The sequence below is a fragment of the Lathyrus oleraceus genome, chromosome 6 (assembly GCF_024323335.1).
Source record: "Lathyrus oleraceus cultivar Zhongwan6 chromosome 6, CAAS_Psat_ZW6_1.0, whole genome shotgun sequence".
In the NCBI taxonomy this organism is placed as follows: Eukaryota; Viridiplantae; Streptophyta; class Magnoliopsida; order Fabales; family Fabaceae; genus Lathyrus; species Lathyrus oleraceus.
In genome coordinates, this window is record NC_066584.1 from 325,279,573 (window position 1) to 325,296,903 (window position 17,331).

Below are 17,331 nucleotides of genomic sequence, written 5' to 3' on the forward strand. Positions count from 1 at the left end.
GTCAACGCCCCCAGTCAACCAAAGGCAGCGCTCCTTTTTAATATATATTTTAGAAGGCGTTAAATAAATGAATTGGCATCGCGCCCCAGTGGTAAAACACTTGGTATTTGAAGCTTTGAGGCAAAGGTCTGGGGTTTGAATCCCCCTCGCCCCAGGCCTTTTTTTTGCATTTATTTAATGGCTTTGCTACAGTAACGCGAAGGAAAAGAAAAACAATCTGGGCAGCAGAAAGAAAAAACAGTTCCAGCATTTGCAGAAAAAAGAAAATATGCAGTATCCACATGTTCATCATGAAAAAAATTCCAGCAAGAACAAATGGTGGCCAAAATCAAAAAGTAATATATCAATGTGTTCACCTCATCATGTACATTAATAATCCAACCTTCATGTTCACTAAATCAAGCTAACAACCAAGAACCAAACAAAAACATATTTGAGTGTGAAACTTTAAATCCATGTATTTCTCTCAATATGCAACCATTTTCCACAAAATTTATATCAATAGAATCAGGGTGAAATGAACTTTATGATTATATGTTTAAAAACAAGAACTGAGCCGCGCGAATTCTGACCTTATTCTGAAGCTTTGGCTATGGCAGTGATGAGTTTGTGGTCTTTTGGCCTTGAAAGGTAAAAACAGAATTTCTTTAGTACCCCAGGAGACGCATGGACGAAGGAATGGAGTTCAATGATGCTTGGTTCTTCTCAAAATCCCAACTGTCATGGAAATGCTCAATGTGAAAGTTTAAAGAACACAGCTCGAAAATGGTGGTTTGCTAGCTTCAATTCACCTCCAGAAAGTTTATGTATATTGGAACAAAAGAAATCAAGGCAAGTTCTATGAGGATTCTTAGCAAAAATTCAAATGGAGCCAAATGAGAGATTTTTGAGAGAATGTCATTTCCTTCTGTTTTTGTGTAGTGTGCTAGGGGTTTGCAATATGACAGAAAATGATGTTGGATATTGTATTAAGCAAGGCCAGATTTTGTTCTTTGGCCCATGTTGACAGATTTTTAGAAATGCACAAAAGATGAAGTTTGAGAGAATGAGTGAAGTTGGTTTTTGTGTCTGCTATAGGATGGTGGTGGAAAAAAGGTTCAAAGTGGTGAAAAAAATAGTGAAACAGCAATGCAAGGTTTTGTTCTTTGGGAAGCTTTGGACAGACTTTGGAAAAATGGCCAAAGCAAGGTTTTTAGCATGAGTGAGTTAACCAAGGTCTCTTGCTGTATGATGTGTTTGATGCTGCTGCTGGTTTCATTTTTTGACAGAAAAATGAAGTTATCATTTTCTGTTTTGATGTTGTTTCTGTTTGTGAACAGAATTTGCCATTTGGGTGAAGAAATCCAATGAGAGAGAGTGAGGATTTTTTGTGTGGTTAAAGGCTGCAACTTAAGGTTCACATTTGACAGAAAATATCCATCAAATCTGCTGTTGAGAAGTTGCTTTTGTGGTAAGGCAATCCCTTCTAACTTTAGAGTTTTGACAGCTTTTTGATAAATGCCAAGATGTGATTTTTTTGAGAATGAGAGCACACTGGTTTTTTTGCTGGTTTGGAGGCTCTAATTCTGGTTCACAATGACAGAAAATCATGTAAAAATCTTCTGTTTTGATGTACAAGGTATGGTCCATGGATTTGTGGAGAGATATGGTGAAAGTGTACTTTTCTTCCAATGTTCAAGCAAGCTAGCATGGGCTGTGTACTTCATGGGAATGGGCTTGCAAACACATTTCAAATGACATTCCAAACACTTCCTAATTGGCCAAATGTGCTGAAAACTTTTAATTCAAAAAGTCAAACTTGAGTCAAACTTGAATTTAAATGGAACTAGTCAAAAAATGCCATTTTGATTGGTGAAGTTTTGGCTCATGAAATTTATATTTTTGGAAAGAGGGGATCAAATGTGACTTGTAGGAAAAAACCCCACCAAAATTGGCCAAATGGTTTGAGAGATATGGCCTCTTGAAGTTCAAGAATTTCTGAAATCGATTCGATCATAACTTGCCAACCATACATGGGAATTGAGAGTTCTTGGACTTTTTGGAAATGGGAGAACAAGATCTTCAACTTTCATGTTGGGCAAAAATTCATTTGAAGCTTGTATCATGATGTAAGTTTGAGGATCAAGACTTTCCATTTTTGGTAAGTTTCAGTTACAGGTCCAGTTTCCATTTTTGGAAATTTCTGATCTGGCTTTAAATTCTTCCATGATGGTGTTTGACATGATATATGAGGACTATTTGGCCATGAATGAGCTCTCACAAACCAATTCCAATCATCAAATCACTGATTAAATGGACAGTTGACCAACAGTTGACTTTTAGGGCTTCTGACTGATTGTGCATTGACTGATGAATTCTAAACCCTAATTCCTTGAGACCTTGACTTCAAATGATGTCCCAAGTTGTATGGACTCTTGATTATTGATCATGGTGCCCAAATTCCACAAGAATGGCCACCATCCACTGCTTTGACTGACTGTTGACTGTCTTTGACTTTCTAGGGTTTTTGACTGTCTGTGTATGAACTGATGACCTCTGAGCCTTCAACCTTTGACTTGAACACTTCAAATGGATCCCCAAGTCATGTGAACATGTTGGACCAACCCTAGGGCCTTGGCTCAAAGGAATTTGTACTTGCTTGCTTGGTTGACTGATCTCCTGACCAGTTTGACCTAATTCCTTGATTGGCTTGCACTTGAGGCAAAAGAGGCAATGCAATGCTATGCAATGGGCCATGATATGCTATGTCCTAATATGAAAATGTATGTACAATGATGGGTGCAAATTTGAGGTGCTACAGGAGGCGCCAATTGAATTGGCGACTCCTCTTAAAAATTGCAAGTAGGCGCCAATTGGATTGGCTAGGGCAGGTGCCCTAGCCAATCCAATTGGCGCCTATGTGTAATTTTTAAGAGGAGGCGCCAATTCAATTGGCGACTCCCTTAAAGATTCCTCAAATGGCAAAACCTCCAACATGAAAGTTGTAGATCTTTTCAAGAAAATGAATTTGGACATAAATTTTGCATCATTTGGATTTTTTATGAGAAAGTTATGGGCAGTTGAAGTTGGACTTCTGATTTTTTCAACTGTTATCTGACCTATAATGTTTTGTATTATTGCATGTGTTTCTGTTAGAGTTATGAAATTTTGTCCAACATAACAACTGAAGTAGACATCTTAAATTTTCCAATGAACTTGGTCCCACCTCAAAATAATTAAAAATGAGTGAGTTAGGTCCTTGCGAACTTGACCCAAAATTAGGGTTTCTGTCAAAACATGTGTATGTGAATTTTGCCAAAAGGGACCAACTTCAAGCCCTTCTGTTTGAATGATAAAAGCCTTAAATGACAAAACCTTCAACATAAAAGTTGTAGATATTTTCAAGATAATGAATTTGGACTAAACTTTTGCATCAGTTGCATTTTTTTTGAGAAAGGTATGGGCACCTGAACTTGGACTCTTTGACAATTCAACTGTTATCTGACCTATAATGTTTTGTATTATTGCATGTGTTTCTGTTAGAGTTATGAAATTTTGTCCAACATAACAATTTAACTATACATCTCAAACTTTCCAATTCACTTGGTCCCACCTCAAAATCATAAAAAATGAGTGAGTTAGGTCCTTGTGAACTTGACCCAAAATTAGGGTTTTTGTCAAAACATGTGTATGTGAATTTTGCCAAAAGGGACCAACTTCAAGCCCTTCTTTTTGAATGATAAAAGCCTCAAATGACAAAACCTTCAACATAAAAGTTGTAGATATTTTCAAGATAATGAATTTGGACTAAAATTTTGCATCATTTGCATTTTGTTTAAGAAAGGTATGGGCACCTGAACTTGGATTCTTTGACATTTCAATTGTTATGTGGCCTTTAATGTTTTGTATTATCATATGTGTTTATTTTAGAATTATGAAATTTTGTCCAACATAACAATTTAAGTAGACATCTCAAACTTTCCAATGCACTTTGTCCCACCTCAAAATCATAAAAAATGAGTGAGTTAGGTAGTTGGGTAGTTGACCCAAAATTAGGGTTTCAGTCAAAACATGTGTATGTGAATTTTGCCAAAATGGAGTTTAGACAAAGAAACCTAATGTTTGGAGTTTACACAAAGATAAATTTGATATAATACGAATTGATATCAATAAAATTTTGGAGTTTACACAAAGAATCCTAATGGTGATGACCGGGATCACCTAACCGACCTCCGGTCCCACATCCCCTAGCTACCCTAACCCTTGGCCCTAACCCACGTTGACGATTCTGCACCGGTGTTTGTTTATCTGATGGTCCAGGAGTGTCATTACCTCCTACAGGAGAAGATCCGTTGAGGTATTCAGCCAACTCAGCATAGTCTTCAGTATTCAATGATGGTGTACCGGCGTAGCTGAGCTCATGACCCATGCCAAAGAAGTTGGGGTGTGGTTGACTCATGGATGGGCGACCGGGACGGTTGAAGGGAGACATGGGTGTGAATGATGGGTCTAGGAAAGGTTGGAAAGGTTGTTGGGGTGTTTGGAAGAGATATGGTTGTGGGATGTTTTGGTATTGTGATGTTTGGGGTTCTTGGCTACGGTAGGAGGAGGGGCGGTTAGTGTTTTGGCTAAGGCGACTTTGGTAGGGTGATGGTGTGGGTGCGAAGCGATGTTCGGTCTGAGGTTGATGGTCCATTTGTTGGTGGTGGTATGGGGGATGTTCTTAGTATTGGTGTTGGGTGAATGGCATGTTTTGGTTGTATGTTTGTGTGTTTGTGGAACGAAAAGTTTGACGGATAGGTGATTGTGAGTAACCGGGCTGAGAATGTTGTTGGGGGTTAGATGTTGATCCTTCTTGTGTGTAACTTGTCTGGCGTGGGTCGTAGAGGTACATATCATCGGCGATGAATTGAAATCCAACCGATCTGTACCAAGCCATATAAGTACGACTTGGTTTTACCTCATTTGGCATGACTGCGTCAGTTAAGACATGGTCATGACGGTGCTTCCACTTGCGACACTCCGATCTTGCGAAGGTTTGCCAAGGGTTGAAGTTCCATTGGTCGTTCACTTTACGCATATGCCATTCTCCTAGGCTAGCTGGGGGATCTGGGATATTCTGGACCATACCGAACTGTAGCTTCACACGATCGGTGTTGTGCATCTCCACTGTTGTGAACCGTATTATCGGTGCGCATGTTGTCCATACGACTGCGTCTTCAGGGTTGACCTCATGCTCATGATCCAGATTAAGGTATGGACGCCAAATGAACTGAAATGTTAAAGAAGATAGGATTTAAATGAATGTAGAAAAAGTCAACATAATATGACGAATTAATGAAGTTATTTTGCTTACGTCTGTCGGTCGAAGGTGATCCAACAGGTTGCGATACTGAGTAATACAGTGTCTCGGACATCTGCTGTAACTCATACCATGTACCGACCATCTACACCAAAAAGTTAAAATAAATTAGTTATAGGAACTAAACTGTAAGGAAGTAAGTAAAGATATAGCAATTTAAACAACTTACTTTTTTGCATATGGAAAAGTGAAAGGGTTGTTATTGACCGGTGCTAGAGACGGTAGTCTTGACCATCCCCATGCTTGTAGCAAAACAACACATCCAAAAAATGTAGATGTGTCTTTGTGGGAGTTTTTGCACAACGAACTATAGAGATAGGCTAGACATGCGGATCCCCAACTGTAACTACCTATTCTATCTACATGTCTAAGTAGAGGTAAGTACATAATATGCATGCTAGAACCACTACCTTCGGGAAATAAAAAGGATCCTAGTAACAACATAATGTAACACCTAGTTTTTATTATTCGAGCATCTTCGGTAGAATGCTCATCTAAATATAAACTATTATAATATGACTTTAGGCGTGAGAGTAGTATACCTTGACCTCTAGCATTATCATCTAACAAATCAGTTTCTAAAAGCTCCATGCAAATTGAATTTGCATAGTTGGTCTTACCATTAACAACTTTGCCTTCAATTCGTAGTCCTAAAAGCATGTAGACGTCTTCCAACGTCACGGTACACTCACCGGTTGGAAACCAAAATGTGTGTGTCTCTGGCCTCCATCTTTCGCATAAGGCTAGAATGAACTTGTTATCTATAGACCAAGACATAATCTTGCTAATCTGACCAAAACCGGCGAGTTCAACATAAGGTTGAATCATCGGGTCCATTGGGACAAATTCGTGGACTCGAGTTCGAAACCTTGATACATCCTATAATAGAAATAATATAACACTTGATTAAGTTGGTATTTCAAAATAAAATGGGGTTGGTGGAGATGAAACATAAAAAATTAGTATAAGAAAAAACTTACGTATGTTGCGATGTTTGCAACTGTTCCTCTGTGTGCTTCGCCCATTGTGAGTAAAGACATATTGTTGGGGAGTTGGTGTAGATGAAATTGGAAGATGTTGTTGAAGATGAAATTGTAAAAGAAGTATTTTAGATGAAGTAGTGAGAATGTTGGTGTGGAAGAATTGTTGAAGGAGTGGATGTATTTATAGGCAAATGGATGAGAGCATAAAAATTTGTGTTTGCATGGTGTCTCCACCTTATTTGGCGACCATGTACAATCCTAAAGAGGGGGCGCCATTCAAATTGGCGACACCATAGGTACATGCATGCAAGGCTAGTTCTGAATGCTTGGTTTCGAGGACTGACTCCATGGGGTCGCCACTTGAATTGGCGACCATGTACAAGCCTTAAGTGTAGGCGCCAAACCAATTGGCGACACCATCTGCATGTCTGACACGTGGCATTCTTGTCTCCTGCATGCTGAACAACTCACTTGTGGATGGCTTGCATGATTGACACATCATCTCTGACTATGTTACATGTCCGACACGTGTCTGTCTTGTCTCCTGCATGCTGATGACTAGCTTCTTGATAGCTTGCATGGTTGACACATTATCTCAGACTGTCTTGCATGACTGACACATCATCTAAGACCTAACTTACATGTCAGACACGTGGCTGTCCGGTCTCCTGCATGCTGAAGAGTCACTTGTTGATAGCTTGCATGGTTGACACATCAACTCACACTGTCTTGCATGACAGACACATCATCTCATGACTAGCTAGCATGCTTGACACATCAACTCACACTGTCTTGCATGACAGACACATCATCTCATGACTAGCTAGCATGCTTGACACATCAACTTACACTGTCTTGCATGACAAACACATCATCTCATGATTAGGTAGCATACTTGACACATCAACTCACACTGTCTTGCATGACAGACACATCATCTCAGAACTGGCTTGCATGCTTGACACATTATCTCAGAGTAGCTTCAATGTCCGACACATCATCTCAGAACTAGCTAGCATGTGAGACACTGATACCATCTATTTAAGTGTCTTACTATCAACATCCAAGACACTTCACTCACATTCATCTGCACTTGCAAAATAGTTTTCATCTCCAAAATGTCATCTTCATCATTATACAGTGTCAACGTTCACTGCAACGGTAAAACTTTTGAGTCTGAGCTTCACGGTTTTTGTTTTAGAAACACTGATACCATTAGAATCACGATCAAGAGAAATGCAACCTTTTTGCATTTGAAAAAAAGAATACAATCCTTTATAGGATCAGGTATTGTGTCAAAGATCACATATCAAAATCCTATATTTTTTGAGAATGGTCAATGCAAGTTTTTCCCCCTTAAGGTACGAGACAATGAAGATGTTGAAAACATGTTTCTTAGTCATGAACATTCAGGCATGGATTGTATCGAGTTGTACATTACTCTACAACCATGTATACCGTCTCAACAGTCTCAACTAACGGATCAGGATGCAGCTGGTGAAGATGCTGCAGATGATGCACAATGGTCAGATGAACTCAACCCAGAAGCAGAAGTAGAAGTCGACGTTGTTGATGAAGAAGAAGAGGAGACCGAGATACAGGTTGATCACATGTTGAACAACGACGATGAAGATGATGCTCAACCACCACCAATACCTCCTAGTCATGCCTACAATCCTCCTCAACATATGACAAATATGGATCTTCACGACGATGAAACATCCAACAGTGTCTTCTATAATCCGTATCCGAGACCAGTAGGCGAATTAAAGGTGGGAGACATGTTTCGTACCAAAGAAAAATGTGTCTTGGCAATCAAAAAATTCCACATGAACAACTTTGCTGACTTTACAGTGAAACGCACTGATTCTAGAAGGTATGTTATCGAATGTCGTAACATGCTTTGTAAGTTTCGTTTGGCTGCATCTTACAAGAAGAAAAATGACTCTTGGGAGATCGCTTCAATAGACCCACCGCACAGTTGCATTGCAACTAACGTTGAACAAGATCACCGTAAACTGAGCACAACTTTGATATGTCAAGACATTCTGCCATTGGTAAATAAAGACCCATCAGTGAAGGTGAGTATAATTATATCCCATATCCGAACAACATATAATTATACTCCATCTTACAAGAAAGCATGGATTGCGAGGACAAAGGCTGTTGAACAGGTTTTCGACAACTGGGAGGATTCATTCAAGGAATTACCACGGTTTTTATGGGCACTAAAAACTTATGTCCCAGGAACTGTGGCAATTATGGAGACAGTGCCAGCAATGATGCCAGACGGAACCTGTGCTACAGGTAATAGAATATTTCACCGTCTCTTTTGGGCATTTGACCCGTGCATCAAAGGTTTCGCTTTCTGCAAACCTCTCTTGCAAATTGATGGCACTTGGTTATACGGAAAATACAAGGGTACTTTGCTCATGGCGGTTGCACAAGACGGTAACAACAATGTATTTCCCATTGCCTTTGCTCTTGTTGAAGGTGAAACGGCTGGTGGATGGGGTTTCTTTCTTCGACATCTCAGAACGCATGTCGCTCCACAAGCCAATCTATGTTTGATTTCTGATAGACATGCTGCCATTGAAAGTGCCTACAACAACCATGACAACGGATGGCATGATCCTCCTTCTACACATATCTACTGTATCAGACACATTGCACAAAACTTCATGCGTGCTATAACAGATAAGAATCTTCTCAAGAAGGTGGTGAATGCTGGGTATGCTTTAACTCAACCGTCATTTCAATATTATCGTGATGAAATTCGACTGTCTAATGAAGACGCGGGGAGATGGATAAATAACATCCCAGTAGAGCAGTGGACAAGAGCATTTGACGGTGGTTGTCGATGGGGCCACATGACAACAAACATTGTGGAATGCATGAACGGAGTTTTCAAAGGAATTCGAAATCTGCCGATAACCACCTTGGTAAGATCAACCTATTATAGGTTGGCTTCTATGTTCGCAACCAGAGGTGAAAGATGGAGTGCAGTGTTAATGTCCGGATAAGTATTCAGTGAGTGTTGCATGAAGGTCATGAAAGAGGAGAGCATCAAAGCTACGACATACGCTGTAACAGTGTTTGACCGTCATAGACAAAATTTCAGCGTCCAAGAAACAATGGGCAACAACGAGGGGAGACCAAATTTAGCCTACGCTGTTAGACTACACAGAAGTTGGTGCGATTGTGGAAAATTTCAGGCCTTCCGCATACCTTACTCCCATGTCATTGCAGCATGCGCTTATACTCGTCAAGACGCTTACACCCATTTATCTGATGTGTACAAGGCCAACACCATCATGAATGTATATACTCAAAGCTTTTCAGTACTACCAATGGAGGATTACTGGCCTCCATATGAAGGAGATATTGTTTGGCACAATGAAGAGATGCGTAGAAAGAAGAAAGGAAGGCCAAACAACACACGTATCAGAACAGAGATGGATTCCACAGATAAAATGATAAGATTATGTAGTATCTGTCGTCAACCAGGACACAACAAAAACAATTGTCCCAATCAAGGAGCATCATCTAGATCTTAAGCTTTTTGTAACATTGTATCTAGATCTTAAGCTTTTTGTAACATTGTATTTCTGTAACAATCAATCATTATATATCATTAAGTTCTTGTTACAACGAGTTTCATAACCAACATCAATACAAAACATCTGAAAACATAAATAATTCTAACTGATTACAACAATCAAATTAATGTCGTCTCGACCGAACATCATTTCCCTAGCATCCTTATCAGTCTTCATTCGCACCCAACCAAAGATACTGTCAAGTCTCTCAATACTTCTGATTTTTTCCCCTTCTGGTATTTTCCCGTCTAATCATCGAACCAGCTCCCTCTTCAGTTGATCTAACATGGTGATGTTCCAAAACAGCATCAGCAATTGAGGTTTGTCTCTCGCATAAATCACCTTACCGTATCGGCGACGAACACCAAACATGATAGCCAAATGATTATATAAGTTGTGGAACAATTGGTCACACAACGCATCTATTTATAAGACAAAAAGGCATTTTATGAGGGAGTCGTCAATTGAGTTGGCGCCTCCATTCAAGTTTTAACAACAGTCGCCATATGAACAACTTTCATGTTCATCAAAAATCCATTTGAAACTTGGAAGCTCATCATTCATTTCAAAACATTATAGGTCATTTTGACAGAAACCCTAATTTTGGGTCAAGTTCGCAGGGACCTAACTCACTCATTTTTAATTATTTTGAGGTGGGACCAAGTACATTGCAAAATTTGAGATGTCTACTTCAAATGTTATGTTGGAAAAAATTTCATATTTCTAAAAGAAACACATGCGATAATGCAAGACATTATAGGTCAGATAATAGTTGAAAAACTCAGAAGTCCAACTTCAACTGCCCATAACTTTCTCATAAAAATTCCAAATGATGCAAAATTTATGTCCAAATTCATTGTCTTGAAAATATCTACAACTTTCATGTTGGAGGTTTTGCCATTTGAAGCTTTTTTAAGGGAGTCGCCAATTGAATTGGCGTCTCCTCTTAAAAATTACACATAGGCGCCAATTGGATTGGCTAGGGCACCTGCCCTAGCCAATCCAATTGGCGCCTCCTTGCAATTTTTAAGAGGAGACGCCAATTCAATTGGCGCCTCCTCCTAAAAGTGGGGTAGATTGGGAATTTTGCTGAAAATTGGGGTATTTTGAGAATTTTTTCGAAAAACAGGGTTATCTCAGTAAAAATACCAAAATAAACACTCTAAATTATATTCTTATTATTATTGGAACAACAACTAGTTCACATTTACTCTCTCTCTCATAAAAAGTATTTCATTTATATTTTTTATTTGTCTCAAAATAATTGACACTTTACAATATCAATGCAGTATTTATTATTATTTTTCAATACTCTCTCTCTCTCTCTCTCTCTATATATATATATATATAATTCATTTTATTTAATTACTTTATAAATTATAATTAATCAGGGTATTCTAATAAATAATAATATTAGTTTTATCATTAAAATTATAACAATTAATTATTTTCTTGAGAATTAGGCATTGTTCCAATAAAACACTTTTATGAAACGGGAGAGTATTTAAAAAGCAACCGATTCCAACTCTTTTTATCACAAAAGTTGAATTCATAGAAGTTGCAAGTAGTGTTTGTCAAGGAGCATTAAAATTTCATTTTCTATGTGATTTGACCATGGAATGAGACATTCACCTAGTCCATTACTCATCATAAGATCAACAAACTAGTTTAATGACCAAGGCCTTAAGCTTGGAATCGTTTTGTAGATTAAGAGGCATGTTTGGGATGTGCAAATTGAAATTACTTAAGTAACTTGTTGATAAGTAGTTAATTTGTTAAATAATTTTTTATATAAGCAAGTCAGTTAGATTACAATTTTGATTGTAATGTAGCTAGAGGTGTTCATTTTAATTTGATAAGTGAAAATATCCATAACTAAATTTAGGCTGATTTTTTTCTTCACAATAAACAAAGTTTTCAATTTTATTTTCACAATAATTATCTTTTTTAATAATATACTAAAATCCTCGTAAAAAAATCATATATATATATATATATATATATATATATATATATATATATATATATATATATATATATATATATATATATATATATATATATATATATATAAACACATACTTATAAATTTATATTTATGCGTCATAAACATTGACACATATATCATCCATACTTATGTGAATAGATATTAATGTCTATGTATATAAAAATATATCAGATTTATAAAAATATATAAAAATATATCAGAATTATCAACATCTCCTTTTTATTATACACATACGTCAATAAAAATGACATATTGATATGCATGTGTGTCAATGTAATATACGTGACGCACAAATATAAATTTAAGAGATTAATTGAAATACACTGTCAGTGTAAAAGGGTTTTACACCATCACTTAATTATAGACGTTGGATATTAAAAGAAGTTTGACTTTTATTTTAAAAATCTATAAAGTAATACAAACGAATGATGGTGATGAACCGACGGTGTAAAACTTTTTACACTAACGGTGTATAGTAATTAATCTAAATTTAAAAGGATATAAGATTACATTACATGCACCTAAACTTGAAAGGATATACGATTACGTTACATGTGACTAAACTTCGAAACTTTATTTGTTTGAAACAAAATAAGTATATAATTGAAAAAGATATAAATAAAGACAATTAATATTTGTGATGATAATAATATCAATAATGAAAGAAAATATATTTATTCACAATATCTTTAACCACCCGTATAAGATTCGTGGATGAGTTTTGTCCGAAGGTGTAAAAGAAACTACTTCATCTGAATGGGATGCTGTTGCGACGAAGACGACGGCGATATTCTCCGCCATCTCATGAATTCTAATTTCGCTTCCCCTTCTTCCACCCAAACCCCACCTCCTTCCACTTCAACAGTAATCTCGCCAATGAATTCTCATTTCTCGGCACTATCCTCCACCGACACCCTCCAAATCATCTTCGAGAAGCTTCCGATCCCCGATCTCGCCCGTTCGAGTTGCGTGTGCCGAGTCTGGAACTCAGTAGCCTCACAAAGAGATATTGTAACCAGAGCTTTCCTAGCACCATGGAAATTGAAGGACGTAGTTGGAAACCCGCTCTCTAGAAGCTTCTGGAGAGACAATTCACTCGCCAAATTCGCAATCTCGCACCGAATTATGCGCGGAGACAGCGTTGCTAGTCTCGCCGTCAAGTACTCCGTTCAGGTCTGTCTGCTACCGGCTAGGGTTTATTATCGACTGTTTCTTTTACTTAGTTTCACAAATTGAAATGCACTATTTGTTTTTGAAATTGATTAGAATGAAATTACTAAATCATAGCTGAAATTGAAAATTATGACTCTTAATATTCCATTTTAGGACTAAATTGATCCATCCTATTGAGCACAATGATTGTAGCCTTTTAGACTGTGTTTGGATATCATAAAATGAACGGTTGGAATTGAGCGGAGTTGGATGCAGCCGGATGAAGATTTTATTCCATAGTTTGTAAATTTTAAGACGGAACAAGGCAAATTCTTTGTTCCGCCCAAATTGGAGGGGAAGAACATGGTTGTAAGTGATGGAATGTAATGTAATCTATACCACTCCATTTTGCTTTGCTCCCATCCGATTTTAAATGTTCCAAAGAATGAATACCACTTCATTCCATGCCATACTGCTCGGCCCCATTTGATCCCATCAATCCAAACAAAGCCCTAGGGATATCGTTTTGAAATTGTTAACAGCGGAGCATCTACTTGCTTTATAAACTTCACATTGATCCATCCTTTCCTTGTTTTGTTCCTGGTTTTTCCAGTTTAATAACACTGAAGAATTTGATAAACTGTATTGGCCTTCTGATGATAATTTGTTTTTATACTATGATAGGTGATGGATATTAAACGATTGAACAATATGATGAGCGATCATGGCATATACTCGAGGGAAAGGCTATTAATTCCTATTAGTAATCCCGATATTCTTATTAAAAGAACTTGCTTTATTGAGCTAGATGTTAATGCTAAACGAGAAGTTGCAGTATTGTACCCTGACGATGTACCAGACATAAAGAGTAGCTATGTATCAACCAGAATATCCTCAGAAGAGAGCAACAAAAAGGTGCTTGATTCCTTGAAGAGAAGCATGCAAGTTGATAGTGAAACTGCTCAATACTACTGGTCTGTTTCAAATGGGGATCCTCGAGCTGCTCTTGCTGAATTTTCTTCAGACCTTCAGTGGGGTAGGCAAGTAGGTCATTCCTAGTCTTTGGAAGAGGTTAAATTCAAGTTCGACCCTTGTTTGAAATAATCGGGAGGTTTGGTGACCGGTAAATGGATAATGAATAGTTAAGAATTCAAGATGTTGGGTCAGCCAAGTGTCTGCTTTAAATCTACTATATTATGTTAGCTCTTCTTCATTGAAGAGTTGAAACTGGAATAAGTCACTTCCTGCTCTGTGATATATAGTACTAATGTGGTGAGATGTGTTCAAAATTTGTGTAACTTGTAATAGTTTATAAGTACATTTATACAAGAAGACAATGTATTATTTTTTAAACTGAAATTGAAACTGCATTTAGTACATAAGAATTTGATTTAGTTCACAGTTCGCACTTTAGAACTTCAGAGCATTCACATATTTAGAAGTGCAGATCAGAATAAATACCAAGTAATATTGTTGTGTTGTGCTTTTTTCCTATCTCTCAAGTATTATATTATGGTATGTGTAGAATTTAACCCTTTCAGAATCTTACCAAGTAAGTTTATCCTGCTACCTCAAAGATAAGGATGTGTGGGGAATCAGAATCTACTTTTGAAACAAAATATTTGATATTCTGTTTTCATCTTGTCTTTTTTGGAATAATTTAGAATTACTTTACTGCTTTCTATGAGTATGTCTTGTGCTGTCTGATGCAAGAACCTTCCGATTGAGGATAGCAAAATGCTTTGATTGATTTCAAGGCAGTGTGAACTTCTTTTCATGCGGCACAACAGTTTGGTGTAGGATACCGAAAACTTTAACGTTCAAGGATTTGTAGTCTTTGATGATTTTAGAGCTTCTCAAACAATTGTTGTCCTCGTCCTGATATTGTATTCAGAGAGATTTGACAAATTTTATTATGACTAATTTAACAGATACATCGGTAAAATAATAGTATTTTTATCATTATTATTTTAATAAGCTACCAGTCCCTGCTTAATATGAGCGAAATTAATATTAAAAGTACTAAAAGATATTGAGAGACATTATAGAAACCACAAATGAAATGACCATGTGAAATAGGAGCGTTGAAACAGTGTATCATGAAGGTGTGATCTTATCAAAAATCAACTTATGACCAAGTTCCAAAATGAAGAGGCAAAACTATCGATCTCTTTCCACCTAGTTTACTCCACTTCATGAATCAGAGCAGAATTTTACATCATAATCAAAAAGTCCAAAATACCATAAAATTTTGGACTTCTAGGATGACACCATTCTCTATCGATTGCACACTTTCTCTCATAACATTGCACCACAGCTCAGATCACTGTTCAACAAAGCAGTGCTCAATGCTGCCGTCTTCACTCTGTTCCATACCCACATGTAGAGGAGAAAAAAAAAACAAGTTATTCATAATCAAATTGGTACGATTCTAAATAATTTCATTTTTAAAAATCTTAATTAAATTGATATTTAAATTATTCCATTTTTAAAAATTTAAATCAAATATAAAATATAAATGTGAGTATCTATTTTATTATCTAAATATAAACCGTTATCCATAACACTAATTTGATTTAATTATTGGATACCCAAATTTCATTATATATTAAATTTTTATTTTTGTTCTTTTTATCATGTTTCATCATATATATATGTTATAAAATAATTTTATATTTTAAACTCTCTTAAATTTTTTTTAAAATTTCTTAAAAAAACTAATTTAAAAAAAAATCATATTTTTTTTTACAAAAAAAATTATATTCAGAATTTTTTTTCGAGAAAATTATATTTGGAATTTTATTTTAGATAAAATTATTATTTTTTTCTAAATAAAAAAAAAGATTTTTATTCTGATTTTTGTTTTCTTTTTGAAAAAATTACTTTTTCAATTTTTCAGAATAAAAAAAATATTTTACATAAAAGAAAATTTCAGAATTTTTTTATTTTTGATTTCCTTTTTGTTTTTTATTTTTCAGTTTTTTATTTTATTTTTTGGAATAATCTCTTTTTAAAGAATTCTTTATTTTATTTTCGGAATATAATTTTTTTTTTGTTTTTGAAATAATTTTTTATTTCAGGATTTCTTTTTAATTTTCAGTTTTTGTTTATTTTTTCAATAAAGAAATTGTTTTTGATCTTTTTTCAAAGAAAAATATTTTAAAATCTCATCAAATTTATTTAACTTTTTAAACTTAAAAATTAATATTAATTTTAAAAAAATAAAATTTAAATTGAAATTAAAATCTATTTAAAATTGATTTGAAATCAATTTGAAACTGATTTTAAGTCTATTCGAAATTCATTATAAATTTCAAACTGTTTTTGTGTCACCTGATTTGTTTTATAAATCTTAACCATAAAAATAAATCATTTCATAAATTATAACTACAAAAATAAATTGTTTCATATTAAATGATTATTCATTTCACCTACTTCCATGAATTCTCAAATAAAATTATTTTAAATTTTAAATTTTAAGTGAGGACTAAAACGTACCATAAATTAAGAGTACGAGTTCAAATAACTTATTTTTATATATAATTCAGATTTACAATTAAAAAATTATTTTTAAAATTGAAAAACAAAAACTTTTATTTATATATAATATAATTCTTTTACACTAATTGAATTTGATAAATATGAATTCATTACCAACCCTGCAATTAATGATATGAATCCATTTTCTAGCCTAATTTATTTAGGACCAACACTTTTATATTTTTAAATTTAATTAAAGTGAACTTTCATTATTCAATCAATAAAACGTGTCACATTATCTCTTTTATTTTAAATTAATTTTAATTAAAAGTATCCATACACAATTAAAACACATAAGTATTAAAGAAAAAATATTTAAATAAAATATTTAAAAAAGTATCATCAACATTTTTTAAAAATAATATGGATTCCTTGATCGTAAAAGATATGATAAATAAATTATAAAGTAAAAATTTAGATACATATTTGGATAAAGATACTATAATAATGATAGTCTTGTTATTTTATAATTTTATATGTTTGATATATATTAAATAATGATAATGATAAAATAAATAAATATTAAATTTAAAAAAAAAATGTTGACCCAAAATTTAAATTCTTTTAAAAAATTATATAAATTTATTTAAAAGTAATTTCAAAGTAAATATTAGATACATAATTTATTGTGTTCGGTTGTTCTTAAATATTAAATTCGGATATGGTATTGATATTCTGTGTGTCTATAAAAGGCAAAGCAAACACAAT

General features: G+C 35.0%; 1 protein-coding gene across 1 annotated transcript; it reads left to right on the forward strand.

The window, feature by feature from the left end:
• Window positions 1-12,596: 12,596 nt before the first annotated feature.
• Window positions 12,597-14,477, forward strand: LOC127098543 (F-box protein At1g55000). Its single transcript, XM_051037158.1, has 2 exons — window positions 12,597-13,104; window positions 13,768-14,477. The coding sequence occupies exons 1-2, from the start codon at window positions 12,688-12,690 to the stop codon at window positions 14,140-14,142; spliced, it is 792 nt and encodes a 263-aa protein (XP_050893115.1). The 5' UTR covers window positions 12,597-12,687; the 3' UTR covers window positions 14,143-14,477.
• The last annotated feature ends 2,854 nt before the right edge of the window (window positions 14,478-17,331 follow it).